The 19,464-nt window shown below is 39.1% G+C and overlaps 1 protein-coding gene across 1 annotated transcript in view; it reads right to left on the reverse strand.

The window, feature by feature from the left end:
- The window catches only part of LOC110990597 (nucleolar pre-ribosomal-associated protein 1-like), a 57,026-nt gene that overhangs the window by 32,936 nt on the left and 4,626 nt on the right, over positions 1-19,464 (reverse strand). The window contains exons 2-11 of the mRNA XM_087131831.1: positions 17,064-17,199; positions 16,098-16,385; positions 15,231-15,327; positions 9,631-9,824; positions 8,884-9,017; positions 8,459-8,654; positions 7,607-7,744; positions 5,802-5,939; positions 3,516-3,657; positions 1,444-1,676 (exon numbers count right to left, since the gene is read on the reverse strand). Coding sequence (XP_086987957.1) covers positions 1,444-1,676; positions 3,516-3,657; positions 5,802-5,939; positions 7,607-7,744; positions 8,459-8,654; positions 8,884-9,017; positions 9,631-9,824; positions 15,231-15,327; positions 16,098-16,385; positions 17,064-17,199 — 1,696 coding nt within the window. The remainder of the gene's footprint in view (positions 1-1,443; positions 1,677-3,515; positions 3,658-5,801; positions 5,940-7,606; positions 7,745-8,458; positions 8,655-8,883; positions 9,018-9,630; positions 9,825-15,230; positions 15,328-16,097; positions 16,386-17,063; positions 17,200-19,464) is intronic.

Raw genomic sequence — 19,464 nt, forward strand, 5'->3', positions numbered from 1 at the left:
CCAGCCGCAAGTAACTTGTGCGTCTACGGGAAGTGACTGCAGCTGCAAGTAACTTGTGTGTCTATGGGAAGTGGCTGCAGCTGCAAGTGACTTCTGTGTCTATGGGAAGTGGCTGCAGCTGCAAGTGAATTGTGTGTCTATGGGAAGTGACTGCAGCTGCAAGTGACTTCTGTGTCTATGGGAAGTGGTTGCAGCTGCAAGTAAATTGTGTGTCTATGGGAAGTGACTGCAGCTGCAAGTAAATTGTGTGTCTATGGGAAGTGACTGCAGCTGCAAGTGACTTCTGTGTCTATGGGAAGTGACTGCAGCTGCAAGTGACTTCTGTGTCTATGGGAAGTGGCTGCAGCTGCAAGTGAATTGTGTGTCTATGGGAAGTGACTGCAGCTGCAAGTGACTTCTGTGTCTATGGGAAGTGGCTGCAGCTGCAAGTGAATTGTGTGTCTATGGGAAGTGACTGCAGCTGCAAGTGACTTCTGTGTCTATGGGAAGTGGTTGCAGCTGCAAGTAAATTGTGTGTCTATGGGAAGTGACTGCAGCTGCAAGTAAATTGTATGTCTATGGGAAGTGACTGCAGCTGCAAGTGACTTCTGTGTCTATGGGAAGTGGCTGCAGCTGCAAGTAAATTGTGTGTCTATGGGAAGTGACTGCAGCTGCAAGTGACTTGTGGGTCTACGGGAAGTGACTGCAGCTGCAAGTAACTTGTGTGTCTACGGGAAGTGACTGCAGCTGCAAGTAACTTGCGTGTCTACGGGAAGTGACTGCAGCTGCAAGTAACTTGCGTGTCTACGGGAAGTGACTGCAGCTGCAAGTAAATTGTGTGTCTATGGGAAGTGACTGCAGCTGCAAGTGACTTGTGGGTCTACGGGAAGTGACTGCAGCTGCAAGTAAATTGTATGTCTATGGGAAGTGGCTGCAGCTGCAAGTAACTTGTGTGTCTACGGGAAGTGGCTGCAGCTACAAGTAAATTGTGCGTCTATGGGAAGTGACTGCAGCTGCAAGTAACTTGTGTGTCTATGGGAAGTGACTGCAGCTGCAAGTAACTTGTGTGTCTATGGGAAGTGACTGCAGCTGCAAGTAACTTGTGTGTCTATGGGAAGTGACTGCAGCTGCAAGTAACTTGTGTGTCTATGGGAAGTGGCTGAAGCTACAGGTAAATTGTGCGTCTATGGGAAGTGACTGCAGCTGCAAGTAACTTGTGTGTCTATGGGAAGTGGCTGCAGCTACAAGTAAATTGTGCGTCTATGGGAAGTGACTGCAGCTGCAAGTGACTTATGTGTCTAGGAGAAGTGACTGCAGCTGTAAATAACTTGTGGGGTCTGTGGGAAGTGGCTGCAGTCAGGAACTATTTTTCCCCTGGGTGCAGCCTGATCTGATACAGTCTATACTTTATTCCCGAACTATTCTTACATACAGTCCCTAGTTCAGAGAACTTGAAGCACCTACCTCTCTAAAGCCACGCAGCTTGCCTTCAGGGAATGCAAGTAAAAATGTCACAGCTCTCTCTTCAATTGCATCAGTTATCAATGGAGACTCGGTATTACATATCAAATGTGGCAGACGACTGAAGTCATAAGTAGTTTGAGTGAAGGAAAGAGGGAGAGTTAGTTGGTACGCACACAAGACATCAAACAGGATGGTCAAGAGGTCTTCTTTCTTCACGTCAGGCACATCAGTCACTATGACAAAAGCAAGCAAGAAATTTTTTTTTAGGTTAAAATAAAAAAGCACCAATTTATAGTGTAACTGGAGAACCAGAATTAGAAGCCATTACTGCAGTGGTACAACGCTTGTGGACAGGTGGTACAACGCTTGTGGACAGGTGGAGCAACGCTGTGAACAGGTGGTACAACGCTTGTGAACAGGTGGAACAACGCTGTGAACAGGTGGCACAATGCTTGTGGACAGGTGGTACAACGCTTGTGAACAGGTGGTACATGTCTCTTTGACCAATGAGGTGTCATGAATGCCAAAAGCTAAATGTAGGGAGTACGGTTTTACTGGTCACGTCTGTGTGTGCTGCATGCACATGTTCGTGTGCTGCAGTTAAATTGTCATTGTACATTATGCTCTGTATAGCGATTATGCCATTGTACTGTCATTGATGAGATTGTGGGGTATTTAAAGTGTGCTATTTTTGTAATCCATTTTCATTAGGCAGTGAACAAGACACTGATATTAGTCACCAACTGCTCCTGTGGTTTGCCTAATAAATTCTAAGGGACTCTGACCTACCTTCTGAGGGTAAGAGGTTATTTTGATTCAATTTCCATAATCATAGCTCAATATATTTCTAGGTCTTTGAATAACACAAAAGAGTTTTGTCATTTGTACCATTTTGTAACATACATTGTACTCTTAGCAGTCCATTCTCACTAATTCTATTCTTATCTTCTGTCAATAGGGTTTTTTATTTTCCACTTTCTTAATTTTGGTGGGTTTTATCTATTGCCAAATAAAACCGATCATCTGAGGATTACAACAAGAAGTGTCTGTCATACACTCACCCGTCCCCTTGCATCTTACTTTCTTAATTGTGGTGGGTTTTATCTATTGCCCGATAAAACCGATCATCTGAGGATTACAACAAGAAGTGTCTGTCATACACTCACCTGTCCCCTTGCATCTCACGTTCTTAATTGTGGTGGGTTTTATCTATTGTCTGATAAAACCGATCATATGAGGATTACAACAAGAAGTGTCTGTCATACACTCACCCGTCCCCTTGCATCTTACTTTCTTAATTGTGGTGGGTTTTATCTATTGCCCGATAAAACCGATCATCTGAGGATTATAACAAGAAGTGTCTGTCATACACTCACCCGTCCCCTTGCATCTTACTTTCTTAATTGTGGTGGGTTTTATCTATTGCCTGATAAAACCGATCATCTGAGGATTATAACAAGAAGTGTCTCCCATACACTCACCGTCCCCTTGCATCTTACTTTCTTAATTGTGGTGGGTTTTATCTATTGTCTGATAAAACCGATCATCTGAGGATTATAACAAGAAGTGTCTGTCATACACTCACCCGTCCCCTTGCATCTTACTTTCTTAATTGTGGTGGGTTTTATCTATTGTCTGATAAAACTGATCATCTGAGGATTATAACAAGAAGTGTCTGTCATACACTCACCCGTCCCCTTGCATCTTACTTTCTTAATTGTGGTGGGTTTTATCTATTGCCTGATAAAACCGATCATCTGAGGATTATAACAAGAAATGTCTGTCAAACACTCATCCGTCCCCTAGCATCTAACTTCATTCAACCATATTTTAGGAGGGTGCCACTGGCGAGGCCACTTCATAAAGAATGTGTGCGAGTACGATGTCACCACAGTTTATGGAGTCCGATTCGATTAGTCTATTTCCATGTATACATATCTCTGTAGTTGGGAAGTTTGAAAGAGCCCATAAAACTTGAACACTTCCAAGTGTATGTACATTTTGTATTTTTAAAGTCCTCTTTATTTTGCATGACTGTTAGACTTATCAAGTAATCCCTACACATAGGTTACCCTCACCAGCAGGTGTCTTCTCTGAACCAGCAAAGCCTGCCTCTTGTCCAGTGGTGGTGGTTTGTTTGCTACTATCTACATCCACTGATCTATCCAGTGTCTTCTGAAGTAAGCTGACATAGGAATCCACATCTGGCAAGGACTTTTGATAAGCAGAAGATACATATAGTTTAATAACCTTCACAAAGAAATTGTAAAAAACAAGGAACAACTTTTAAAGTATTAAATACAATCAATCCCAGGTATGAACATGTTCTGGTTACCTGTATGTCTATGACTTATGATGATGAACAAAGAAATTAACTGGAAGTAGAAAGTACAGAATTTTGCGAAGTCAATTTATTTATTCTTTTTTATAATTAATACATGTACATGTATGCAGCAGATACATGCACACATAGTAGGGTCTTCTATGGTTTCTTAAGACCAACTCCAACGGTGCTGATTTTTCTCATATTGAATCCTATTCAGAAGAACCAAGTCTAATAAAACTGGCACATATCAATATCTCCCTTGCAACGCACGTTTTTGTGTTCATAAAACACAGCTTTTGTATCTATTTTTCCTGGGAGTCCAGTCTGCAGTTGTAAAAGTGGACGTGTCGTCATGACTCATTAGCATCTGATGAATATTGATTTCTGTGATGTATTACCGTGGAGAGGATATACCAAAGTGCGCGCACTGTATGCATCCATAGCACGCACAGCTGCGGACGACAGCACGAACTTGAAGAATACTTTCATTCTTCGGAAACTCGAAGAATTTCAATCCCGGTTCTTTTGCAGAATTTCTAGTACGTCCACCAAGACGCACGATTTGGGCATTATTGTAAGTCATGAAGAAAAGAGCATCAACTCTCAACCGAAAAGAGATCATGCCGCACAGTAGAACCTGCACACAGATCGATCCCTGACACGCGGTGCACGCACATGTAGCTCCATTTTCAAGTATATGTACGTTCATAGCGCAACCAGTCCTGCCAGGGATACCAATTTCAATGTTTTCTCCGGTATTACATCATACAAATTCCATTTCTCAACAGTGCCATCGGTGGTCAGGTTGTGGAAATTTTTCAAAAAACTCAAAGACAACGTTCAAAAGTTTCGCCAAAATTACTAAAAATATAGACTCAATACAGACATGATTTGGTAATGAATATATGACTTATTAAACACTAAATGCAATAAAATTTTATTTTCAAAACTTTTAAAACAGTTGGAGTTGGTCTTTAAGTGTTGACATCACCTGACTTGTCTGATCAACATAGGCGATGTAAAATGAATTGTAAGCCACTCTCATTGTCTGACCTCTTTTGATTCAGCTAAGTCAAGCAAGCACAGCACTCATGCAAGTGGGCGCATTCACCCCCAAACAATGAAACAATCACTAAATTACAGAGCCAAAGTGAGACGTCATCAAAAGAGGCTTCTATTGCATGCTCCCAATGACTTGTTTCCATTTTGCCAGATACGAAGAACTTTAACTCATGATTTCAACATCTGTAGCAATCACAATTTTTTCGTTTTTTACATAATAGATTGTTTTAAATATATCTAAATTTCGTTAAAAATGAAACAGTGAATGACTAATGTGTCCGATTTTTAAATAAAAAATCAGCTCAATACTTCCAATACTCATTTAGAAATGACAATATTGAGGTAGTACTGCTGTTTCACCACACTGTCTCAACCATTCCATCATTCCATGAGCTCTACTCGGACTAAGTCAAATGATCCTCTCACCTTGATAAGAGCTTGAAAATATTGAGATACCGGTAGTACGGCTAACATTTGTCTGTACCGAACATCGCTTGGCTCTCAATATTTTGTGCACAAAACCTACCGAACATTATGCACTTGCAAATCAACTGAGATTCGCCACAGCATGCATTGGAGATCGATCCTGAGCGGTAGCTTCACGACTTTTAGGATAAACTAAATATCAATTTTGTAACTTAAGCTTTCATAAAAACAAAAATAAGTAACAGATACATTTCTAGAAACCTCAAATGTGACTGCAACAGCAAAACATCACGAAAACAGCAAAATCATTGTATCACAAGAGGGTGCACTTCAGTTAGACAAGAGAGGGCGCTATTCAACCTGGCAACAAATTGTTCCGCAATAAATTTCACAATACTGAACGACCACTGTACCGAACATTTAGCATGGATTCCATCATGTTCGTTATAGCGGCGTCCCACTGTACTGCTGTTTGACCACACTGTCTCAACCATTCCATCATTCCCATGACCTCTACTCAGAATAAGTCAAATGATCCTCTCACCTTGATAAGAGCTTGACAATATTGAGAGAGTACTGCTGTTTGACCACACTGTCTCCACCATTCCATCATTCCATGAGCTCTACTCAGAATAAGTCGAATGATCCGAAGTATGCAGCAACTGACAATCAAGCTGCTATGCTGAAATAAAATTGAAATGTACAAGTATGTGAGACATCTGTTACCATTACCTCCCAGGGGTCATACAGGTGTTTCTATATTAAAGTGCTATTGATTATCACTCCTCATGTTCTCCATTAAGTGGTCATCATGACACACATTGCTTACATGTACATGTATCCCAAACTTATCCCATTACCATAATGAGAAACCAATATCATTCACAATGTTGTACGCCACCAAGAGGATGACATGGAAAGGACTTTCTCACAGTGCATAGTTGGACAACAATCGACAAGGTTCTATTTAACAGCAAAATTGAATAATAACTTGGATTGCTCTCAATGTTTGTTCATCTGGGTTGAAGATTCACCAGTATTCTTGAGCGTCAGTATTTTAATCATGATGGCAGTTCCGTGGGGCAAGGAATTCCCTAATTGATCAAACATTCCCTAAAGTGGTCTGCTGAGATCAGTATTTTAATGAAGATGACAGTTTTGTGAGATAAGGTATTCCCTCACTGATCAAACATTCCCTAAAGTGGTCTGCTGAGATCAGTATTTTAATGAAGATGACAGTTTTTTGAGGTAAGGAATTCCCTCACTGATCAAACATTCCCTAAAGTGGTCTGCTGAGATCAGTATTTTAATGAAGATGACAGTTTTTTGAGGTAAGGAATTCCCTCACTGATCAAACATTCCCTAAAGTGGTCTGCTGAGATCAGTATTTTAATGAAGATGACAGTTTTTTGAGGTAAGGAATTCCCTCACTGATCAAACATTCCCTAAAGTAGTCTGCTGAGATCAGTATTTTAATGAAGATGACAGTTTTTTGAGGTAAGGAATTCCCTCACTGATCAAACATTCCCTAAAGTCGTCTGCTGAGATCAGTATTTCGGTGAAGATGACAGATCTGTCATGTCTGTGAGGTACGGAATTCCCTGACTGATCAAACATTCCCTAAAGTTGTCTGCTGAGATTCTCTCAAATGCAAATAACATCACACTGAGTTGGCCATGTTTTTGTCAGCGCGTCAACTTGAAAAATGTCCTTTCTGTCACATTAACAAGCATCTTATAACAGCATTTTATGAAGATATCAACATTGAAATGACTCCCATACACCCAATAACCAGTGCTGAGTCGATCACAAGTGTAGTCCCAAGTCCTTTCACAGAGGTTAGTAACACTTGTTCACAAAGGTTAATCTCAAGAAATGGGATGGTCAATGATAAAGGAATTGTGATGGACTGAATTAGGACAAACTCGTTTGTATGTATGATATGTAAGATTTGATGCTTTGCATGGTAACAGTTTACCTGAGATGTAGGCTTGCGGGTACACCATGGAATTAATCTCTTTTGGAAGAGGTATGGTTCTTAAACATCCAGTTAACACTCACCGGTTCTTCTAAGAACCACACCTCTTCCAAAGAGATTGATTCCACGGTGTACGGTACATGCAAGCCTACTTCTTATGCATGATGTATATACACAATAAATAAGGTCATGTGGTACTCCAAATATCCAACAAGAATATCAGACTGCTAATAATGAAAGCACTTATAGTTACTGAAATATCACATATGCCTACATGTAAAATGTACATGTTATAAACTACACCAACTACCTGTGGCCAACACAAATCCAAAACCAGTCACAAATGATTACACAGCAACAAAGATACAAACCTTAACAGCCTGAGACAGAAGAACTGGTGTCAAGACTGTTGGAATTGTGTTAGTCATTGCTAACTGTACCATGTAGCCTGTGGAAACATTCCTAGCATGTAGCAATGCTGAAGGAATCATGGACTGGCCAGACATAATCTGTGGAGCAAATAATTGAACTTCAAGATTTGTAGCAAGATTCAATACATTACAAACACTCAAGTACCAAGAATAATGGCATCACTGACTGGGATAATCTGTGGGATCAAACTTTAAAAGTCCATCTACATGTATGCAGTAAGATTCAATAAGTAGAATAGTTACATGTTGTGAGTGCTAAGATGGAAAGAATTACAGACTGGCCTGACAATTGGGGAAATTGAATCACCTCAATACATGTCATCAAACATTTCTTTTTCAAAGCATTGTTACATACACAGCGACATGTTTGTCTAAAAGACATGTTTGTCTAAAAGACAGACATTTAAAGAAAATAACATATATTTTATTCAGGAACAAATATTATGGTCAAACATGGAATTCTGCAAGGACTCAAATTGATATACCCGAACTATTTCCAAGAGAGTTAGCCACAAGTCACTCACAAACAGACCTAGTCTCTCGGAAAAAGATTTTTCCAAAACTGAAAGAGGTTGCAAAATAAAAAGTTAATTAAAGGCAAAGATTTATTGCAAGGTTCAATAGACCACAAACACATGATTGCGAAGCATGATAAACAGTCCTAGTCACCTAACAACTCAGAAAAACAGATTTTTCTCAATCCAAATACAGCCACAAACTGAGCATTCATTTAAACACACCAATGATGAAGTGTTCCAAAATACAACAAATTTTACCTACGTGTAAACTAACCTGCTCAAGTACTTCCATGTTGTCAAGCCATGATGCAGAAGATCTCAGCTGAAAGGACATCTTACACTGGGTTAGGTACTGGTTGACAATATCAGGACATGTATGTAGAATTTGAACAACCAGCTCCAACATCAACTCATCTTTTGTGGCATTATGAAGACTCAATAAGAACTTCAGCAAAACAGAATTGTAATTTCTGCACACACAAAAGAAACAGGTGCAACAGTACTATTATTCTTTACATCACATGGTAATGGATGTTGATGAAAAATTGTCATGATTCCTGTTACCAGGTTTGAATACAAAGTTGATTAAAATGTTTTAAAGGGAAATTTTTTATAAATTACCTGTAGTTCTCAAATGTAAGGTGAACGGTTTGTATGGGTGTATTTTGTACATGTTGACATCACACACCTAAAACTTACTTTCCTGACAGTCCTAGAGAGTTGTCCAAGAAATTGATGCCATGTTTGAGGTCACACGTGACTTTCAGTAGAAACTGATGACAAAGTTGACGTATCTCTAACACTTGGAGATCTTCATCAATGTTAGGGTCATGCTGTAATTGGAATTTAATTTTCCTTTTTTGGTCAAGTTGTTGCTATGAATCCACATCTGATGCCCATAGTAATCCTATTACTGGTGGCACAGTGGCACTTGCCAAAGACAGAAAGTACAAATATATACATTCATCTTTGATAATTTTTCTGTTTTAAGTCAATCACAATGGTTCCCACCATGAAAGTTAGCCATCAGGAATGTCCAGGGAAATGTCACTCTGTGCAGGTCAAGGCCTTGTATAATTCTTTAGCCTGTTTCTAGAGTTGTAAATAACTTTTCTCCAAGTCAATTCAAATTGCAATTTGAGTCCAAGTCAGTAACTCCAGTCAATAACATTGTATTTGCAATATCAAACCTTTATATGATTTTGGTACAATTTTACAAAGCAAAGTGTGATGACATGATGTTTAAATGTAACATCATGTGAGCTGTCTTTGGGTATAAAAAAACCATCAAGTTAAATATCTAAACCTTGAAAGGGAGTTGTAAAATTTGTATTGAATTAAACCTAGTCAATCAAAAAGTACGCAATGAGCAAGAATTTCTATGGCTACTCTCTTGGAAGCATCTGGTTTTAGACTACATCTAAAAATCACAATCTGCAAACTTACCATTGCTTCAGAAGTGCCCTTCCATACGTACAATTCAGCAACTTGTTGGAGGGTGTAGTTATTTAAGATGTGAAGTTTCTCTGTCTTGGTCACTGCTGGATTGCAGACTAGGTACTGCGTCAATGTCACCAGGATAAGCTTAATATTACACGCTCGATCATGTCCAAGCTTCTTGAAGAAACACTTCAGAAAGTCTTAAACAATACAAATGAAAAACAACACAAAATGAGGGTTACTGACAAAAAAACAGGCTGGTCAAACTTATTGGAGAACTATTGTGAGAAAAATTAAAGCAACACAATCCTTGATCAGAAATTGTAACTGTACCAAAGTAAATAATCACAGAGCTGTTATCAAAAGGGTTTTCATGACTTGAAATCATTAAAAGCAGATATACATTGTACGTATTTGGACCATGTTTCATTAAAATGATCCAAAGATATGAAGGATATGCTAAATGCACTAAAAAGAATTCAATCTGCAATGTGTAGAGAGTACTTGATTGAATTAGATTCAAGTGAATCTTGTCTTTTAGACTTTTTTCAAGACACAGATTCCATCACCTATCTGTGCCATTCATATCCACTCTAAGACAAATCTCATGCTAGGCTGATAGCATACATACATTTATTCCACCACCAATCTGTGCCATTCCCATCGACTCTGAGACAAATCTCATGCTAGGCTGATAGCATAGGTACATTTATTCCACCACCAATCTGCGTCATTCACATCCACTCTAAGACAAATCTCATGCTAGGCTGATAGCATAGGTACATTTATTCCACCACCAATCTGTGCCATTCACATCCACTCTAAGACAAATCTCATGCTAGGCTGATAGCATACATACATTTATTCCACCACCAATCTGTGCCATTCACATCCACTTTGAGACCAATCTCATGCTAGGCTGATAGCATACATACATTTATTCCGCCACCAATCTGTGCCATTCACATCCACTGTAAGACCAATCTCATGCTAGGCTGATAGCATACATACATTTATTCCACCACCTATCTGTGCCATTCACATCCACTCTGAGACAAATCTCATGTTAGGCTGATAGCATACATACATTTATTCCACCACCAATCTGTGCCATTCACATCCACTCTGAGACCAATCTCATGCTAGGCTGATAGCATACGTACATTTATTCCACCACCTATCTGTGCCATTCACATCCACTCTAAGACAAATCTCATGCTAGGCTGATAGCATACATACATTTATTCCACCACCTACATGTATCTGTGCCATTCACATCCACTCTAAGACAAATCTCATGCTAGGCTGATAGCATACATACATTTATTCCACCACCTATATGTTCCATTCACATCCACTCTGAGACAAATCTCATGCTAGGCTGATAGCATACATACATTTATTCCACCACCAATCTGTGCCATTCACATCCACTCTGAGACCAATCTCATGCTAGGCTGATAGCATACATACATTTATTCCACCACCTATATGTTCCATTCACATCCACTCTGAGACAAATCTCATGCTAGGCTGATAGCATACATACATTTATTCCACCACCAATCTGTGCCATTCACATTCACTCTGAGACCAATCTCATGCTAGGCTGATAGCATACATACATTTATTCCACCACCAATCTGTGCCATTCACATTCACTCTGAGACCAATCTCATGCTAGGCTGATAGCATAGGTACATTTATTCCACCACCAATCTGTATTCACATCCACTCTGAGACAAATCTCATGCTAGGCTGATAGCATAGGTACATTTATTCCACCACCAATCTGTGCCATTCACATCCACTCTGAGACAAATCTCATGCTAGGCTGATAGCATAGGTACATTTATTCCACCACCAATCTGTATTCACATCCACTCTGAGACAAATCTCATGCTAGGCTGATAGCATAGGTACATTTATTCCACCACCAATCTGTGCCATTCACATCCCACTCTGAGACAAATCTCATGCTAGGCTGATAGCATAGGTACATTTATTCCATCACCAATCTGTGCTATTCACATCCACTCTGAGACAAATCTCATGCTAGGCTGATAGCATAGGGTACATTTATTCCACCAGGCAATCTGTGCCATTCACATCCACTCTAAGACAAATCTCATGCTAGGCTGATAGCATACATACATTATTCCACCACCAATCTGTGCCATTCTCATCCAGTCTGAGACAAATCTCATGCTAGGCTGATAGCATACGTACATTTATTCCACCACCAATCTGTGCATTCACATCCACTCTAAGACAAAGCTCATGCTAGGCTGATAGCATACATACATTTATTCCACCACCAATCTGTGCCATTCATATCCACTCTAAGACCAATCTCATGCTAGGCTGATAGCATACATACATTTATTCCACCACCATCTGTCTACATGTAATGTGGCCGAGGTGGTCAATGAGGGGAATTTTCCCATCAGTCCGTTTGGTCAGTGGTTTTTCTGAGGGGGTATACAGTGTACATATACATGTACATGTATGTACATGTATATGGTAGATAAGGTAGTACACAGTGCATTTGAAGAAACACGTGAAATTCATGGAAAGACTCTCCATTTGCCCCAATGATATTTTAGCACATAACTTGTGCATTCAAATGAGGAAAAAATTGCAATATTTTGAACAGCATGTATGTAGCGAAATCCAAGATATTAGGTCCAGTCTATTAGACAGTATGCAAGGCCACTCTATGTGACATCAAGCGACCAAATTACCTGACAAAACACAGTCACAGTGCCTGGTATTATACTGGTACGGCTATATCAATCTATGTTGCAACGAAACTCAACAGGTGTTTCATTACCAACAACATTGTCATCACGGCTACCATGACTGTGTGATTTCTAGAGATCTGTTTTCATCTTTGAATTAGTCAAGATATATATTTTCAAATGCATTTGTTTTCCCAAAAATCTGACATCTCCCACATGTATATACATGTAATTGAAGCTTACATGATCACTTTGATTAATACTTTTTAAGGGTCTTTATTTAAATACTTGCTCCCTCGACAAACTGGACCCATCTGCTCATACACAAAATGTTTAGGCCTCTGCAGAGAAGCATATTGCTCTACAAGCCAAATACGGCACTGTCGTGATATATTGTGCAGAGTATTTTTGGGTGCACTGTGGTCTTGACAACTTGGCATCATCATTTCATGTATACAGTCAATGTAGCATTTCTGAAACAAAATGTAGAAAAACAACCCATGATTTTTCCTTTTTCGGGATCACCCTTTCTTGCACAACAGTCACATCACTGCAACAGTTATCCAAAAGAATTATGTTTTATATCAAATTAAAAGGAAAATATTTTAAAATACTTCAGCTGCATATTGAGTGTCGAATTCCATTTCAATATGCAAACATTAGGTTTCAAGATTAGTTGTGCATTGGTGTTAGTACGCAGGGGAATGGTGTGAATTAAGTGGGTAAAGATTAGGGTTGGCAATAGTGCTAAGATCATATAGCGCCATAGGCGCAAGATGGATAACTCTGCCCAGAGGAATTACCATGGGCGCCATTTGAGCAAGCGATAATTGCTATAAATGTTACTGTAAAGCTTCATCACTGACAGAGGGCAGTACCTTGTGTTCTAATAATTGCTATACAGGTTACTGTAGAGCTTCATCACTGACAGAGGGCAGTAGCTTGTGTTCTAATAATTGCTATGCATGTTACTGTAGAGCTTCATCACTGACAGAGGGCAGTAGCTTGTGTTCTAATAATAGCTTGTGTTCTAATAATTCTTATGCATGCTACTGTAAAGCTTCATCACTGACAGAGGGCAGTAGCTAGTGTTCTAATAATTTGCTATACATGTTACTCTAGAGCTTTATCACTGACAGAGGGTAATAAGCTTTTCAGGTTGTTTCTGAGCTTCTTCCATACTACCTAATACATGTACATGTAATACAAATATGTACACGGTACTAATTAAGACAGGAAAGTCAGGACACTTATTTCCATACTCATCTCCAACAACACTAATAATGGCCATCTCCAAAGTGCAAAACATATCCAGCATGAAGGTACTCAAGGAATATCAAGAATAACATGTGGTAGTAACTTTTGATATGCAGAGTTCTAAACTTCAAAAACAAAAAAAGTTAGTAACAACCACTTTGCTTACAAAAACTGTAGAGTACCAGTATTTCCATCTGACCTTGTGGAGTTGGGAGTCATGATCATAAAATCTTTCTGGTAAACATACAACTGCTGCCTACATGTAGTCCCACAGTAAACATGTTGTTCGTACATCAGCTGGACACATTGTTACAGGGGCAGAGGGGAGGAAGTTTTCCATTCTGAACCAAAAGTTGTACTTGAGTCTGTATATGTGAGCATTTCCTTACAGTAAATTCTGGATATTTTGGATCTGAAGAAATGCATACACATTGGATTTATCTGAATTTCAAGTAAATGAAAGTTCTAAGTTATAATACACACATGCTCACTGAGTGTAGAACCAACTGTGTATGAATCAGACTTGTTTTTGTGTTTAGTTTCCTTCTTTCTATGCATTTTAACACTAACTGCCCCTTATCCACCAAACTCAAACAGCAGGTTTGCCAGGTTTGGTTCCATAATGGTACCCAATTAACTTCTTGTTGAATTATTTTGGACTTGGTATCAAAGGCCCATGGTGATGGTGTTGGAATTTGTGTGAGCTGGGACACACAGGGGTCATTGTGTGCAGTGTCTAGCTTGCTGTACCAAGTGTTGGACTATGCTTGAATTTGTCAGGTTTGGTACTGTTCAATGCAAGTCATCCTAAACTGCATAGACCCATCCATACCATATCACTCAAACTCCAATGGGCTCATTCTGTTAGAGTTTATCAGGTTTGGTACAGTGACCTGCATGTACAAGTACATAGACAAGTACGTGTACCTGGTGAAGTTTGTTGGGTTCAGTATGTTCCCTAGCGCAAGAGCCTGAGATAGGGGGTTAGGAGTAATAGTGCATAGTCCTGCTCAAAATAATCCATTTACTGAGATTTTATGTTGTTAAATAAAAAAAAATCTTTTTCCATTAAAAAATATAATAACTGTATCAAACGTACCTTCATGCAGCAAATGTTCTGTTGTCTGTCTACCTTGTTTACAACGCAACATACAACAAATACTCAGGGTTTGTTTTTGCTTGCGTTTCTCCCATGTGTGAAAACACGACCTATCTTTTTGTGGTCACGTGGCTGCTGCAGAGTGGGCGATTGGACTGCACGTGTATTGGCAACAATTGGATCCAGGCTAGCTTTAAAGCAAGGGTTTATTGCTGTGATCGGTTTGTTTATTGAGCGTGCACACAATTGTACCTATAGAGGTTTTGCATGCCTGCCATCTTGCAGGCCAGTGCTTTTGTTCCACTGGGTATGTACAAAGGAGGTTTCTCTGTGGAACAAAAGACCTGCCCTGCAAGACGGCTACCATGCAAAGCCTCTATTCTTTGTGAAGGAATGAGAAATGAGTTGTCAGGAATTTTACAATAAAATGTTTAGAAAAACTGGTCAGAAGCTCTTGATAGAGTCATGTTGTAAAAAAGTTTAAAACACAAATTTCACGCTAGATTTACCTTTGTTTGTCAAAAACTGCTTGATGAGTTTATTATCTCCACTCACAAAAAATGCCATTGCTAGACGAATACAACAGTTACGTATGTCATCTTCAGTCTGTAAGAAAATAAACAGTATCACATAACAAAATCAGCTTGTAATATATGAGTTTTTAGTTACAACTAAAAACAGATTCAGCTTTTTAAAAGGCTTCTACAAACACTTTTGTCTACTTGAGTTTAAAACATTCAAGACATGGGGATTGATCTACATGTACCTCATAAATGTAAATAAAGGTATGTTGGATTAACTCAGTTTTTTCCTTTCTCTACCGGCTTATTCTGTTACAAAAACTAAAACCGCAGTAAACAAACACAAACACACAACGTCAAGAATAAAATTTGACCATTCAAATGTGCTGTAAATATAGCACACACAATATAATTTCAATGGAACGCCCCTATAATGAACACGACGGGGTTCACATGAAATATTGGTTGTAGCGGTCGTTTGGTATAGCAATCCAATCACATGTGCACACAACCATTTCAAACTCTGCACTTTGTGCTGGCAACCCTACAAAATGCTTTGATATGAGAATCTGGGCCAACACTTACACAGAAAAAATATAGTTCAAAATAAACAAGGTATACCAGTGTTCCCTGCTGTAGCATTCCACTGAACACTGTATTGGGGATGAAATTAACACTGAGGGTACTTTGTGACTGCCCTGTCATGACTGGGGATCCCTTTTGGTGGATACATAATTAAAATACAAATTTAATCAGTTGCATGTAAAAAACTTGGATTTGACTCAGATGCAAATGAATTTAGAGATAGCGCTTATAACAAGTGCTGTTTAAAAACCACAGGCGATTGGAACGTACCTTTAAATCCATTCTGTTGACTTGTGCCATAAAGACACCATGCTGGAAATTAACAGTAGAAAGAACGTCTCTGGCGGCTTGCTGACTGTAGGTGACCATGGCAATCAGGAGATTAAGAGCAGACATGATGAGAGAGCTGTCGTTATTACTATTCAGTGCATGGTAAATGTGAGAGATATGAATGTTGAGAATCTTCTGCACAATGTCCAAAGCAGTAGAACTATACTCTGGAAGACTGTCTGAGGTTTGCTGCAAAATCTGACTCAATGTATCAAAAGATTCGCAGAGCTGGGAAACAAAGCAGAATAAAAACATTGATCAATGACAAAAATTGTTGTGGCACATTGTGATGACAAATTTCAAGATGTGATAAAACCAAAATGCATGCAAATGTATTTCAAGATGCCTAGATTTAGAAGAGAACCCAAAGGGTTTCACAGGTTTCGACATTTAGGGTTTTAGAGACTGACCCCAAAAGACAATGTGAACTTGATCCCATATAGAGAAAATCATGAAGTGTTTCATACATGTACATCCATCCACTTTGACCAAAATCCATCCAAGGTCAATTGTTTTTGGTTTGATCTTTTTTGAGGTGTAATTATAGTAGAATCATTTACAGTAGGTGTGCACTGAATGAATTAACTTCCTTGTGCTGAATCATATTAACCGTCTGTATAAGCAAGCATGAAATCACAAATAGACCAACATTCACATTCTCCTCAGGAATAAATAATTTGTTAGGACATTTTACTAAAAATGAACAAGGTCAAGTGGTGGCTTAAGACTCAATGGTTTGTGGCAGTCCATACTTGTGATATTTCTTTCAGCTTACCTAAAAAATACAGGTACAGTACATGTACATGGTAATTTTACCCTATGATTCAAAAGGTGTCCTGTCTTGCTGTAAAAAATGCTCTCATTACAAAAATAAATTTCTTTTGGGTACCTTCTTCAAACACTTACTTGTGCAGCTGGTACTTTGTCCTCTCCAAGTAATTCCATAATCTTTGGCCACTGCTTGATTTGTTGAAAACATCTTGCAGCTGTATCTTCATTCTTTTCATCTTTACAAGGGGATGGCTCTGTTGCCATGGTGATACTAGAACAAGTAAACAAAAATACAGGATTAAACAAATTCTGTTACCATTTCTGTCTTGATTCAGACACATTATAATGGTTCCTGTGTCACCAGTCCCCTTTCAACTCAGCAATCAAAATGCCTTGTAAATTTTTAACTATGTAGTACTGGTACCGGACAATGTACCTGACCAAGTATAAACCAGAGCACTCATTCTCCTTTGTTCCAGAGCTGTACAATGCGACCAAATTAGTAGCATTTGCACCTAAAAAATAATCACATGCGACCAAAGGTTTTATCTTAATTGCAAATGGCGACCATGATTTGTACCTGTTTGTCACCTGCCTTGTCAGTCATATTTCATAAACGATCGCCGCCTAGTCTTGTTCTACATGCACAGTGCCAATTTCATGCTTTAAAGCATGTACAAGGTACCCGGGTGGACTAGTTTGTGGTCGCATGCTGTACAGAGTGTGTATGTAACTGGGAGACATTTCGCAATCATATTCTCTAAATGCACCTAGCAGTCTATGCAATTCCAGTGCAATAAACTTGTCTCAATTCCAAATGTAATCTTGAAACCAAAAGGTTGCAAGCTTCCTTTAGCCTGGCATGGTGCCAGGTGTGAAATACTCGCAAGTAAAGAAACAAACACGCCTTGTCTTTTCTTTCAGCTGTGTTTTCAAGTAATTGATTGCCTATCTGTCCCGCAGATAAATGACAGCGTAATGTTGGGACTTAAACAAGTTTATGCATATTGCTGAAGAAAAGTGAAGCCTGACATGTGACATCTTTCCTTCTCATTTTCCTGTCACCAATACATGAAAGCCACACTATGATTGACCCACTTTGCTTCCATTCCAATAACCAATGATAGCTCGACTTTCATTTTCATGGGGTCAGGAAAACAAGGAAAAGATAGGAACTGTGCTGCAATTGGTCAAGGTGTCATGCAGCAGACAGTGATTGAGAGTACATGCTGTTGATTTTCTGTAGTGGGGATGGGCAACATACACTGTACTTCGGAATTTTACCATTTTAATTTAATGAAGACATAAGGTGAATAAACCTACCCCTAAACATGTACATCTAACTTCACCAAGATGGCATGTGCATGTATGAAATTTTGTTGAACAAATAGCTGTGATGACAGAGTACCGGTAAGTTAGCACAATGGAAATAGCCTAGATGTGTTTATGCAACTTTATATACTGTATATACCTTACAATTCTGGAATTAAGTGAGACCATAAAGCTTAATAAATTACAAATTATTTCATCACAATGAGCATGATGTTTAGAGTGCTACCAGTCATGCCAGTGATGGCTTCATGGTTTGCACGTCTTGTGCCCCAACCACATATAGACCTTTTTCACCCATGTGACTCAATGTAAACAATACCACCTCATGTGGATTGCCTTGGCCACATTGATCTGTCCTATGGGCAGCTTCAACCATGTGCAAGCGCAAGTGCGAAAGCTACAAGCTTGACTAGTATATCTTGAATTGGTAGATTACCATCACAACACATCATACATGTAGGTCCAACACGATGGTGACATCACAGGAAAATGATCTATAGACCGCTCGTGTGTGCGTCCTAGGAGGACCAAGTCATGTGTATTTGAATGAGCAGACGTGAAATACCACTCAAGCTCCAACAGTTTGCCTTTGACTTGTAAAGAAGCCAGTAGGCAATAGGTGGTGTTAAAGGTGCTAAATTGGGAATTTTGGGGGACCATTTTCACTTGACTATACATACATGTACATGTAATGTCGTGAAACGTTAGTATGCCTGTTTTTTGCTATGGTTAAATAATTGAGCAAAACGGGTGTTCCTATAATAAGGAGAGAAAGTCTACCTTTTTGAAACAACTGACCTAGATAAGGTGGTGATGATGTCCTTTCATATCAGAAAGAAAAGAAGGCAGGGCTTTGGTTTTTGAGGGAAATTATGGGGTAAAATGGCAGCCTAAATCACGACGCGACAAAGAGCAGAAGAGCTGAGACAAATTAGCGAATGTAGACTGGTACATGTACCTTGACCTGGATTTTTTTAATATAAAATTTAGTATATCCAAAATGGCTGGGTTGAGTTACCAGACGTGAAACAAACTGGCATGATTCAGTCATCTTTCGCCAAACATGTTGGAAAATTCTACCTGAACTAGAGCTAACTTCATTTTACATTATATTGGCACTTTCAAAGCAAAATCAATACATACATGTACATTGGATATTATTGAGATATTGACCAGTGTTGTAGTCGAGACCACTTAAGACCTT

The sequence above is a fragment of the Acanthaster planci genome, unplaced genomic scaffold (genome assembly GCF_054643075.1).
Source record: "Acanthaster planci isolate LZ-2023a unplaced genomic scaffold, COTS_SCS Contig17, whole genome shotgun sequence".
Classification (NCBI taxonomy): domain Eukaryota; kingdom Metazoa; phylum Echinodermata; class Asteroidea; order Valvatida; family Acanthasteridae; genus Acanthaster; species Acanthaster planci.